The 12,316-nt window shown below is 41.2% G+C and overlaps 3 protein-coding genes across 3 annotated transcripts in view; 2 read left to right on the top strand and 1 right to left on the bottom strand.

Annotated features, from left to right (window-relative positions):
* Nucleotides 1-455: 455 nt before the first annotated feature.
* Nucleotides 456-4,649, top strand: SARC_03138 (hypothetical protein; the record flags this gene model as incomplete). The annotated part of the gene is made up of 7 exons (XM_014303074.1): nucleotides 456-566; nucleotides 818-946; nucleotides 1,696-1,835; nucleotides 2,415-2,568; nucleotides 3,439-3,562; nucleotides 3,901-4,127; nucleotides 4,512-4,649. 7 exons carry the CDS (start codon nucleotides 456-458, stop codon nucleotides 4,647-4,649), a joined length of 1,023 nt encoding a protein of 340 aa, XP_014158549.1.
* Nucleotides 4,650-4,965: 316 nt separating this feature from the next.
* SARC_03137 (hypothetical protein) lies at nucleotides 4,966-11,479 on the bottom strand. The gene is made up of 6 exons (XM_014303073.1): nucleotides 11,030-11,479; nucleotides 8,924-9,230; nucleotides 8,191-8,394; nucleotides 7,702-7,824; nucleotides 7,070-7,219; nucleotides 4,966-6,644 (listed from the first exon to the last, which is right to left on the bottom strand). Exons 1-6 carry the CDS (start codon nucleotides 11,257-11,259, stop codon nucleotides 6,606-6,608), a joined length of 1,053 nt encoding a protein of 350 aa, XP_014158548.1. The 5' UTR covers nucleotides 11,260-11,479; the 3' UTR covers nucleotides 4,966-6,605.
* Nucleotides 11,480-11,871: 392 nt separating this feature from the next.
* Nucleotides 11,872-12,316, top strand: part of SARC_03136 (hypothetical protein) — a 4,413-nt gene continuing 3,968 nt past the window's right edge. The window contains exon 1 of the mRNA XM_014303072.1: nucleotides 11,872-12,103. Coding sequence (XP_014158547.1) covers nucleotides 12,058-12,103 — 46 coding nt within the window. The 5' untranslated portion in view covers nucleotides 11,872-12,057. The remainder of the gene's footprint in view (nucleotides 12,104-12,316) is intronic.

The following is a 12,316-nucleotide window of genomic DNA, read 5'->3' as shown; positions in this document are numbered from 1 at the left end:
TGCTGATTGTAATTGCATCCTTTTCTCACTTCAAGATCGTTGCATTTATGCCGATTGATCAACGGCCATTGTGCCGGCAATGTATGTGAAAGACATGTGGCCGCTATAAATGATAAATAGGAATTAACCACAACTATGTATTCGCAACCATATCCTTCACCCGATTCATGCCATCCATATCGAACGACTATGCACATCTATAGTCCTTACATGTATGTAGCAATGACGTGCCTCTATCTTCAACCTATCGCTATGATAACGTTAGTCTAGAGTAGTGATTGTTAAGTCTGCGTCTGTGTATTTGGAGATTTAATAATGAGACCGGGCGTTTGTGACATTTCCAATAGTGTCGAGGCTAGTTGCAAGATCTGTCGATGACAGTCTCTGAAACTCGCATCTATCCACGCTGAATGGAATATGTTTATATCGGTACTATTTAACCCCTCCTACACACAATGGCAAGCATGTGCGCTAACACTGACAACACCAAAAACACTGTGCACGCAAATCAGAAAGCCCTTAGCGTGCGGTGGCCAAACGGAGACCAACGCTTCTGTTCCACAATGGTGGGAGTCATTTTTTGCGCTCATCCCTCAGGGATAATTTTGCTACAAATGTTTGAAGGTCCGACTCGAGACTGAAGTGGCCGCCTATTAATACTGACACAAACACACAATCACACACACACACACAAACACACACATACACACACAAACATACACACACAATCACAAACACACACATACACAATCCCATACACACAATCCCAACACACACACACACATACATGTATATATTTATTTATATATATATATAGGTTATACAGACCCTGATCGAGATCTTTTTTGAGAGCGAGTACCGAGAACGGGTGGAACAATATCAGCGCGACGAAAACGGCGCGGTACAGACAGACACAATAGCAATCTTCTGCGACACAATTATGTTGGTATGCTTTGTCTGTATATATGGTTTTGTATATAATATTATGTGTGTGCTTAGCTATAGGCTGCTTCATGCTTCATGTATAGGACATGGCATACGGTTGTATGTTAAATATTTTTACTGCTCAATGATGTTGGTATGCATTGCCATGGATAAATGATCCTGTATTATGTTATGTGTGCCTGACTATAGTCTTTATATGTTGGGTATTTCAGGGTTTTTTTACCAAAGGGTTTAGTGATTGGTAGCTAGTACGTTCATCGCAAATACTTAAGGAAGGGGAAGGGAGTATGTCTTTTAGCGTGGACGTACGTGAGTCTGTAGTTTGATGGTTGTGGCTGTGTATTGGGCACGGAGTTGCCATCAATCGTATACATCACAAGAACGTGATAAATTGCTCTAGAACCCTCATCAGAGCTCTTGTTCTTAGATATTAGAGTAGCTTAAAGTGTTTTAAGTTTGAAGTGAATAGTTGAAGGCAGACCTTGTCATCCATATAGAATTTATAGCCCGCCTTGGTTAATTGCGGGACGCTGACCAGGTTTGTCCTTAGTGTTGGCCCATAAAGGACCCTTCCGGCGTCACTCAATTGTCCTGAGTGAGTTGCGATTCTAATGAACGTACACCTAGCTGACGGGACTATTGGAATTGCAACTCACTCAGGGCAATTGGGCGACAACGGAAGGGCCATTTATGGGCGACTGTCGAGAGGACTAATTTCTCCACGTTTTCTGCCTTAATCAATGCTTTCAGCCTGGCACCTCCGCCACAATGGAGGTCTTTGAGCCTCGATATCGTCTTATGATCCGCCGGTGCATTGGCAGTGGCAACAGAGCCTTTGGCACAATGAATTCGATGGATGACAAGTACGGCGGATTGGTCTCCATGACGAGGTATGTTGCTATGGATACCGTAATACTTGAATAATGATATATTTGCATACTATGTGATGTTAATCGGATCAAATATTCTATACTATGCGACATGCCATCCTTTCGATCGGTGCTAGTATGGTCAATGGTATCAGTTTTTAATCAGTTCCGATTAAGAGTATGTTTTAAGGTCTCGTCATCAGTTTTCTGGGTACCGGTGACACCATTTTTAGTACACAGACATGTCGATAGTGTGTATGATTACGTCTGTAGTGTGTGTGTGATAAAGGTCATTTCTGGTACCGGGTTTAATGGTCCACGGCATAAAACAACCATGCGTGTATCATAAGCTTTGGACTATATAGCACTCCTTCGAGAAAAATATTTCATCTCTATGGTATGGTCAATATCTGTAACATCTGTGCCGCACTGGATATATACAATGCAAGCATCATCGCTCACAAACAAATGTACAATAAGGTGCCTTAGCGACGTATATAAAGGATACATACAGCACATTCACATTCGGTTTTCAATCAAAGGTCATACCCCGCAGATATATAACTACAACGCGTTGTGTACCTTATTTCCTTGTGACAGTTACAAACAGCGGCCTGATGGGACCTCAATCATCGAGGTCACCGGTACCAAAACTTTCAAAGTCCTAAGTTTTGGTTCACGGGATGGCTATACCATCGCAAACGTTCTATGGCCGTCTGAGGATGGCACTTGGCCTCAGGAGACGGACAACGAGGTATCTTTGTTATATGCGTATTATGTTCTATTCGGTTGTGTTAGTGTTGTTATTGATATTGTTATGTGAGTAATTTGGTTCCATTACAGTGTCGTTATTGGTGTTACATGAATAATTCGGTTCTATTAGTTTTGTTATTAATGTAGTTATGAGTGCCTATTGATATTGTTATGTGAACAATAAGGGTCTTTCAGTGTTGTTGTAGATGTAGTTATGTGAGGTTATGGATATTGTTACATGAATGATTCGGATCTATTAGAAGTGTGTTGTTATTGATATGGCAGGCTTCTCGGAGTTGTTGTGTGCTTGTACGCGAGCATTTGTTTTCATCAGCAGTGTGATCTTATGCTTATGGTCGTGCTTGCCACTTATCGCCTTCTTCGTGCATACTCGGGGTATATATCTATACGAGCATTTGCGTTGTGCCATCTTAATAGGGTTCGGTGGAAACAGAGGCCTTTACGTTGTGTGACTGGGGTATCTGTTCATTAGATCAGTTGATTATGTCTTTATACTTAGTGGGTGTCGTTCTAACAGAGACTTTCTCGTTGCATATGATTTATACCTTTTACTAACCAGGGAGTGTGACTGAAACAGAAACCTTCTCGTTATATATCCCTGATGTCTGGTTATGCGAACGTTTAGTTTCTATTGATTATAACAGGAGCCTTCTCGTGGTATATCCGTGATATCTGTTCGTAAGATCGTTTGATTGTATCTTTATCGTGTCATTGGAACAGGGACTTTTTCGTTGCATATGATTTAAACCTTTAATTAACCAGGGAGCGTGACTGGAACAGGAGCCTGCTCTTTGCATATCCGTGATGTCTGTTCATGAGATCGTTCAAATTAAACCTTTTTATTCATCAGAGTGGGGCCGAAACAGCGGCTGACGTGGACTCCGTTGTAGCGGAGAGTGGCAGTGACGAGGACGAAGCCGATATGCTGGACATATCTTCGATACCATCGCTGCGTAATTTGGCATCGAGAACAGGTACGATGGTATACAGGTTTGTGTATGTAGTTCTTTTTCTTGTTTTGATATGTTCGGACAACAGGGGCAACAAGAATATTGGAAATCTAGTTGAAATCATTGGCAATGGGTTTGAAGGTCTGTAAACGTATTTACGGTGTGCTCGTTACCTGTCACACCCTCACATTGGTACAAAACTTCGGATAGACCGAAATGCTTAGCACCCACTGCAACCACGGATATGCGTAAATTTTGGTCTGCATCGCTGATGAGGTTATCTTATTTCTTCCCTAGCTGGCTGTGACTATCACCTCCCTCCAACCTCTTCCCATACAACTTATCCCTTCCCTATACGGCAGAGGCAGGGGCCGAGACGAACGCCGGCCAAACCGCAGCGCAAAACCAGCAGTCTCTACAAACGGCTCCTAGTCGCATCCTCGCAGACATGCGCTCGAATGTACAGTCACTGTGGGGGCACCCACTGCTAAATGCGTTGGTGACGGGTGGCGGCAGACAACCCTCTCCCACAGACGATGGGCACTTTCTCAACTGGTGCATGTCACTGACATTACCATCCAGGATGCAGGTACGGATATGATACATACGATAGTCAGATATATAGTATGATCGATACTATAGGCAGATATATACTGTGATAGATACTATAGGCAGATGTATACGATGACAGATACTATCAACAGATATATACTATGATAGTTACTATAAGCAGATGTATATTAGTTGAATACTATAGGCAGATGTATAATCATGTGTATACTATGATCGATGTGATAATCAGACACATACTATGATAGATACTATAGTTAGATTTATACATAAAAAGTGGGCAGAGCGTGTTCGTGTTCTGGGTTGTATACGTGTTGAAACCAATTTCTACGACAATCCATTATACACAACCTTGCCTTACTTATCCAACCTCAACTTTCCTATACCTTACACTATCTCACAGTATGAGCTCGTTTTCGGGGAAATGTATCGAGACAACTATCATCTGCGTGTGGGTGTGGTACATCTTCTGTGGCAAAGAGCAGTGGTGCACATCCTCTCCACTTTCGGACCGGCACGAAGTGGCGCCACTTTACTATGACTACATGGGCTGGCCATTTTTTTAAGGGCTCTGGGCCCTATTTGCATCAATATAGGACCGTGCGAGTTCTATATAGCACTCAGCTGGTTCTTGAAAAAGGACTGCATGCGGGGCATGGCTACACTCCATTCGAAGTTGCAATTCTCTTCTAAATCCATCAATTTAGAAAGCTTCTGCTAGGGTGCGAACTGAGACACCGCTGTTGACCATTTGCATTTGTCGATTGCTCTCTCAATATCTACCAAACAAAGTAGTCATACCCCTGCTTGTCTAATTAGAAGAGTAGTCGTGTTCCGCCTGTCGCTGGCATGGGTAGCTCACACCCATCGCAGGCCTGGGTAGCTCACACCCATCGCAGGCCTGGGTGGAGCGATCAGTACCAGTACATACAAATCCATTGGCGTCGGTCTGAACGGATTCGGCTGTCCTTCATTGGTGTGTATACGGCACACGAGCAGTTATGTACGGGATAAGACTAAGTGTGTCTATGTACGGCTAGACGTCAAGTGCGCACGTGACTGGGCGTGGATAGCATTTGGGTGTTTGGGTGTGGTGTTCGTGCGCGGACTATCCTTCACATACTTTCTATGCCAATGCCTTGGCACAGGCATATTCCTATCTCTCTTTTAATTGAGATCCATGTATTAGTACTGAATCAGGTTAGTGTATACGCTACGGGCGCCCAGGGCGTCCCATACCTTAGATATTAACATCTTACCATATGATTCGAACCGTGTTTCCGAGCAATAAATGTATTAGGTGCCAACGAGAACAACTGTCCACTGTCTACTTCCCACTCATGATCTATAACAGCTTGAATTGATGGTTAATAAATATCGCCGAACCAACCCCAATTATCAATGACGTATACAATTATATAGGCAAGTCGATAAATCTGTGTACAAACAGGCATGTGCACTATACGTAGTTCGAATAACACTTAAGACGATCCTCATGACCTGACCAAGAAGCGAACAAATTTGATGTGTAAAATCCTAAATATCGGTATACATGCACAACTGTTTTTCTGGCCTAGAATTTGTATATTAAACTTAAGGAGTGAATTCGAAGAATACCACAATATTTGCATCCATTGTCTGTGGCATACTGTTAAAATCTTCTCGACATGCTTTGCTGGGCTGTCGAGTGGCGTTTGGTGACCGTCACTTAGGCTTCCATCCAGACAGCACGGCACCTACACAGAGCCATGTGCATGTGCTCAGGTTGCATGTTACCCTGTAGCTGCCAGTGTGGTTATAAATGTGTTGGCGAGTCTACAAGTTTAACAGGCTGGTACAGATACCCACATCTGCGCAAACAATCTCACTGTACACAACACAGCAATTAAAAAGGCTTGCTTAAATATATGCTATTAACCCCCCCTCCCCCTATTTTGAACCCTATTGATATGACGTTGATATTGGAGCCCACTGAGAAGTTTGGATGTTTGTTTGGGATCCAGGTGCATGGACGCCATATCACGGAGAACGAACATGTGTTCAGCATATGCCCATCCTTATATATACGACAGCTGACCTGTGCCAGTCACAGATACGCACGCCCGCCAGACACCCAGTGTAGGCCCATATACCCCCCCCCCTCTCTCATCTATTTCCCTCTTAGTTTGGTGTCTATGCACTTGTTCACACCATCACACAATTGCTTAGACCAATCAGCAGGGTAGGGGAAATTCAGTCAACCCGGAAAGGGCTCAGCCCAACACTCGTCCTCTCTCACGCACACGCTCTACTGCAGGATAGTCCGGCGCCGGACTAAGCTACAAAACATCTACCTCCATTCAAGGTGGATTTAAAGTTTGGCTGAAGTGTCTCGTTTGGTTGTCTGATTTGTCTCCCTTGATTGATGGCTGCAAGTGTGCTTATCTTTAGGCTGTGCCTGATAGTGCCGAACTACCGTCGGCTTGTGTGGGGTGACTTTGTTTGACACGGGGTGTACTCATTTACCGTCGGTGTCCGTAGATTTGACAGGCAAAAACTGCATACCAAACGAGAGAAGCAAATTTAGATATAAAAATTGGGATTGCTGGACTGTGAAAAGAATAAAACGAACAGTTATCTACACATACGAATAAATTGATATACTTTCCCCTGTATGTACTGATGTCTCTATATACACACTAGTCTGCATATACACAAAAGCGGCCAATCATTCGAGGCGTATATATACAAATTGTGCCACATACAATATACAATGTACATACACACACACACGCACACACCCACATATATATATACACATATACATATATATATATATATAAATACATACATACATACATACATACATATTTACACATTACACATACATACTTACATATATATATATATATATATACATACATACATACATACATACACACACACACACATATATATCTATATATATATATGATTACATACGTCGTTCTTCATAATGGGATTCATGCTATAGATAGCTGATGCGCCCACAATCAATATCAGAGCAATAAACGTAGGCCCGTCAATGGGATAACCAAACAGCATCCACGACAAGATGGCTGTGGCAATCAATTCAATCGCCGATGCATACACCTATTGCCAGTAATAAGGCAAACGTGTCAGAAGTATCACAAAGAGCTGCATATGGAGCTATGTGACGTATTGTCTCGTGTGTGAAAGTATCAGTATGTATCGAGAGGAGTACGTGCCTGTGTGAGCGAAAGAAACGCACTGTGTACTTGCCGAAGACATCTACAATATTATCCCAGCTACAAATAACGGACGTAGAGCACAACAATATCACGAGGTGTGAAGAAAAATAGTCATCAATCAACATTATTACACTACCTCGTATACCTACTCATATATGTACGGTGCACATATACTTGCACATACATACATATATACGTACATACGTTCATACAAGCATACATACAGCATACAGAGATATATACATTCTATACAAATATATACCAATAATTGCATGAACGCCGAGCCAAAGGTCGAGGTAATCCGCCAAGTTCAAGTTATCGCGTGCATTTCAGCATGTAAACAAGAAGTGTAGGTGTACATACCTTGACAACGGAATTGAGTTTCTTCAGGAACAGTGACGTGATGATACCAATCATTGCGTTGTTACAGCACACGAGCACAACTACTGGTTGCAACATGCTGGACAGACCTTGGGCCGAGAATGCCTGGGGATGGACGCATAAGCATGTGTAGGTATGAGTGATCTATGAGTCATAGAAGCCAGATAAGACGGGAGAAACGACAACCGGAAAAGACAAGGTGGATGAGGGGTTGCGTGTTAGGGTACAAATGACTTTATTCGCATGCGCATCCCAAATTCAAATGAACCCAAACGAGGGTTTCTTCTAGCACTACATATACATATATACATACACACACACATACATATATATATATATATATATAAATATATATATACATACATATACATATTCATATGTATATACATACAATACATAGATTACCAATAATCGTGTATGTATACGTATTGTACTTTTGCTTGCATTCAATGTACACACCCATGCACTTACCGAGCCCAGCTCCCCTCGGACCATGATGAAGAGGATATTGCACACAATGGAATCCAAGTACATGTAGCAATTCTGCAGCATGACAGGCGCTTCGCCATTGTCGCCTTTGAGCAGCTTCTCATTGTATACACCAGCAAAGCACGAGCAGAACACCTGCACCATAATCAACCCCGTGTGGAAGTAGAAGTCCGCTTGACGTTGTGCCTGGAGTGCGACAAGGAGACGGGTCAGTGATATGACAACCGAAGCAACAAACCTTTGGTAACGTGAAGGGTGTGGATGAATATAGTTTGCTAAATGATCAGATGTGTCTATCCTCGGGCGACAGTACTTTCCCTATTATATTCAGAAGCCCACTTGGGTGTAAGCATGCTGCTCTAACGGCGTATACCTTTGAGTTCAGTGACGGGGCTGTGCGATGCTTCACATTCGCATAGAGGCACAGTCTATGACATGCATTTCTTCAACCTATAGGGATCGCAGTAGGCTATTCAGCTACTCGATAGATATAGGGTATAGTCTTGTTTGGCTATCCCAAGTCATCTACACGGCGAGCTGTAAAATATCTCACAGCTAAGAAAGTATATTTGAAAGTAGCTTACACAGGCGAAGTGCGTGTTGTATCATTTATATATACAATCCGCACTAACATAAGCTGGTACAACGATATCCAGTAAACACATAGATCTCCTTACACCTCGATAGGATACACAGAACCCACAAACATAAATACCTCGATGCCCACTGATGCTTCCTTATGCGAGCCAGACCCATACTCTTTCATAAAGCAACCGCACGTCAGGATAACCAGAGACGCCCACTGTTTTTGCGACAGTCTCTGCTTAAACAACACTTGGAACACCACTCCAGTTACCACCACACGGAATTGTAGTAGCAGATAGTATGACGTGGGGTCGTAGTTTGCTAGGTTGATGAATGCGAGGTTGTTGTACAGACAATACAGCCCAGCCGGGACGAAGTACAGCCTCAAAAGGTTCTGATGCGCCTGAAACTCGCGCTGGAACTTGGTGAGACCATGCCTGTACCGATTGTGCGGCGTATAGGTTATTTTCGGCGATTGAGAAACATGCTGACTCACATGCGTGCATGTATATGAGTGTATACACATACAGATTGAGACAGTATTTGCATGGTACTAAGTATATAAGTTTAAGTACATGTACAAACATAACTATAAATACAATATAGGTATAAGAATTTTAAGAATATATATATATATATATATAAATATACATATATATACAAGTGCGTCTAGGAAAATCACGCTGGTACCTGTACTGCAATTCGCAGCTGATTTTTCGAGAAGTATAGCAGTGCAAAATTTAAAGAATCCGAATATCAGCAAAGGATAACCACAGCACAACCCAGGGCTCAACCATACATTCAGTATGTATCAAGAGAACCACCGCATGTCGGATGTTTATTTACAACTTAAACAAAACCTTAACCACATGTACATATGTTGGCTAATAAAAACTTGTTACAGAAGGAACATCTGAACTGTCAATGCAAACGTTTTAAATTCACTCCCAAATTCATATACAAGAGTATGTGGACAAAGGTTCACCCAATTATAAATATGGATACATATAAACTAGATTGATACAATACACACTGAATTAATGGACATCAAAGGCAAAGCTAGGCATTTACATTGGCCTTACTTTTGTTCTCTTAAAGTGCTTGTGTAACCTATCAACCTCAGACAAGCCCTATGAGAGGTGTCTCGCCATTCTGACAGATAGAAACAGACAATGCCACGCAGAACGAATAACCCGGGATGTCAGAAACGTCTGAAGGGTATCCCGTCTACATGTAAATACTCACACTCATCTGCCAGTTCAAAAAGCGACACCACTTCACGAGACATTTTATGAGACAGACATCTATTTCACCCACCCACCTGTGAAGCGGTATGTATATTTCCATATGTACAGGGAAACACCACAAGCTCAGGTGTACTCTATATATATATATATATATACACATACACACACACACACACACACACACATATATATATATTGGTCTTGAGCATACAAAGTAAACACACAATCTATGTCTCCCACGAGAAGAGATGGTGAGTTTTTAATCATTTTGGCAGACCGAAGTGAAATATAGCCGCGAAGTCGGGTAAATGTTTGTCCTAGAAGGCACTCCAAAGTAACGCTGCGATTCAAGGACTTCAAGAACAAGGCAAATATCGAGCACACAAACTGATTATTGCAGAAATCTCGTCTACATGGTTAAATCTAGGCCTAATAAACAAGCTCAAGCACACACACACACATACACACACATACTATATATATATATATATATATAAATATATATAAATAAATATATACACACACACACACATATATAATTTATGAATACATTACCTTTCTATATAAATATGGATATCGAAATGATTTACAAATAAATAACGTATACGCACACGCATACGCATACACACACATATATATAGAAGTATATATATATATATATATTCATATACATATATACGCACAGACACATACACACAGACACAGACACAGACACACATATATATGTATGTATATATATATACACACACACACACACACACACATATATATATATATATATATATAGTTTATATATAGTACATATACATATACATATACGTATACACACACGCATATATATTTATATACATGCTTTTATACATACATACACACACACACACACACACACACACACATATATATATATTACATACATACATACACACACACACACACACACACACCCACACACATATATATATATACATATTCGAACGATTAATACTTACTCTTGCACATAGAGTCCGAACGCCGTGGCGAGTTTAATGCATTCGGCCGTCATAACAGCCGTGGTGGTATTGTAGGAGTAGCCTCCACCAACCGACTGAGATGCAGTGGTTAGCAATCCTTGCATAACGAACGTCCCCATGTATGCGAGACATATCACAAAGCTTGCATTGTCAGGGAACACTCCCCTTAGGTTGCCTAACATGTCGTTATGTGCTTTGAGTGAACTCATTGGTGTACGCGTATGTACTGTGGCTGTGGTGTAGTACGGCTGAGCAACAACTCTCTCCAATACTATTGTAGGATGCACAGGGTACCTATATTGTATATTTTGATGTGCGTGTTTACTACATATATGTCAACTTATACACACAATACTTATTTATATAAAGTATATTGGGTCTGGGACTCTGGGAAGGCTGGGACAGTGGGACTGCTATGAGCCGCGAGGTCGTAGCCTGTCACTATGTGAGCGCACTTTTGTGTGCAAATATTTTCAGATGACAACGATTGCAGGGACTGCGACTGCTCCTTGGTAACAGATAAATATGTTTGATGATTCTTCTCGCCTCCGATTTTGGAGGTAAAATGTTCGGTACTTTCTAACGAAGGGCAATATTCTGCTATGTATCACACGTGCCAAAACAACGAAGCTTATTCCTTCATGAGTCATTAGTTTCTGATTTTTATATAAGGTGTGTGTTTTATAAAAAAAATACTATTCTCCGTGGACCGTGGTATATATTTCTGAAAGAAGTACACGTGCCCTGATTTAGAGATTTCGGCAGTTCCAATTTTTGTAATAATCGAGAGTCAAAATATGCGGTGCCTTTAGAATCCTACACGTGCATACACACTTGTTATATTAGCTTACATATCACTTTATCTATCGACTGTATATACGCACAAGTCCGTTTCTACCATCTACTACCAGAATCAGAATAATACTAAAGGGTATTGCTTCTGGATCGGCATTTATACACAACATATAAGCTTCTATAATACTTAAATATATATATAAATCAACAGGATGCCTGCCGTTAAAAAAAGTGTGCCTGACAAGAGGGCTGCAACTGGTATGTACATAATTGTCTAAAAGTGCATAAATCGAAGAAAAAAACACCAAGTATTACTCTATGAATATATAATATTGGGTGAAATGGATTTTACATGTACACACTTTCAAGCGATCGAAGTAAAACTGCACCATCAACATTATGGAGCTGGAATTATCTGCTCTGGATAGTATTGTGCCTATCGTATACATATGTATGTGTATGTGTATGATT

The sequence above is a fragment of the Sphaeroforma arctica genome (genome assembly GCF_001186125.1).
Source record: "Sphaeroforma arctica JP610 unplaced genomic scaffold supercont1.154, whole genome shotgun sequence".
Taxonomy (NCBI): domain Eukaryota; class Ichthyosporea; order Ichthyophonida; genus Sphaeroforma; species Sphaeroforma arctica.
This window is presented reverse-complemented; position numbering and strand designations above follow the sequence as displayed.

What these genes read in the sequence shown, in the direction of transcription:
- SARC_03137 (XM_014303073.1), bottom strand. Translation starts at nt 11,259, where the DNA reads ATGAGTTCACTCAAAGCACATAACGACATGTTAGGCAACCTAAGGGGA. An exon ending in TTCGGACTCTATGTGCAAGA is followed by an intron (nt 9,231 to 11,029) that starts GTAAGTATTAAT and finishes CAATCGGTACAG; the next exon opens with GCATGGTCTCACCAAGTTCC. An exon ending in AAGCATCAGTGGGCATCGAG is followed by an intron (nt 8,395 to 8,923) that starts GTATTTATGTTT and finishes GTCGCACTCCAG; the next exon opens with GCACAACGTCAAGCGGACTT.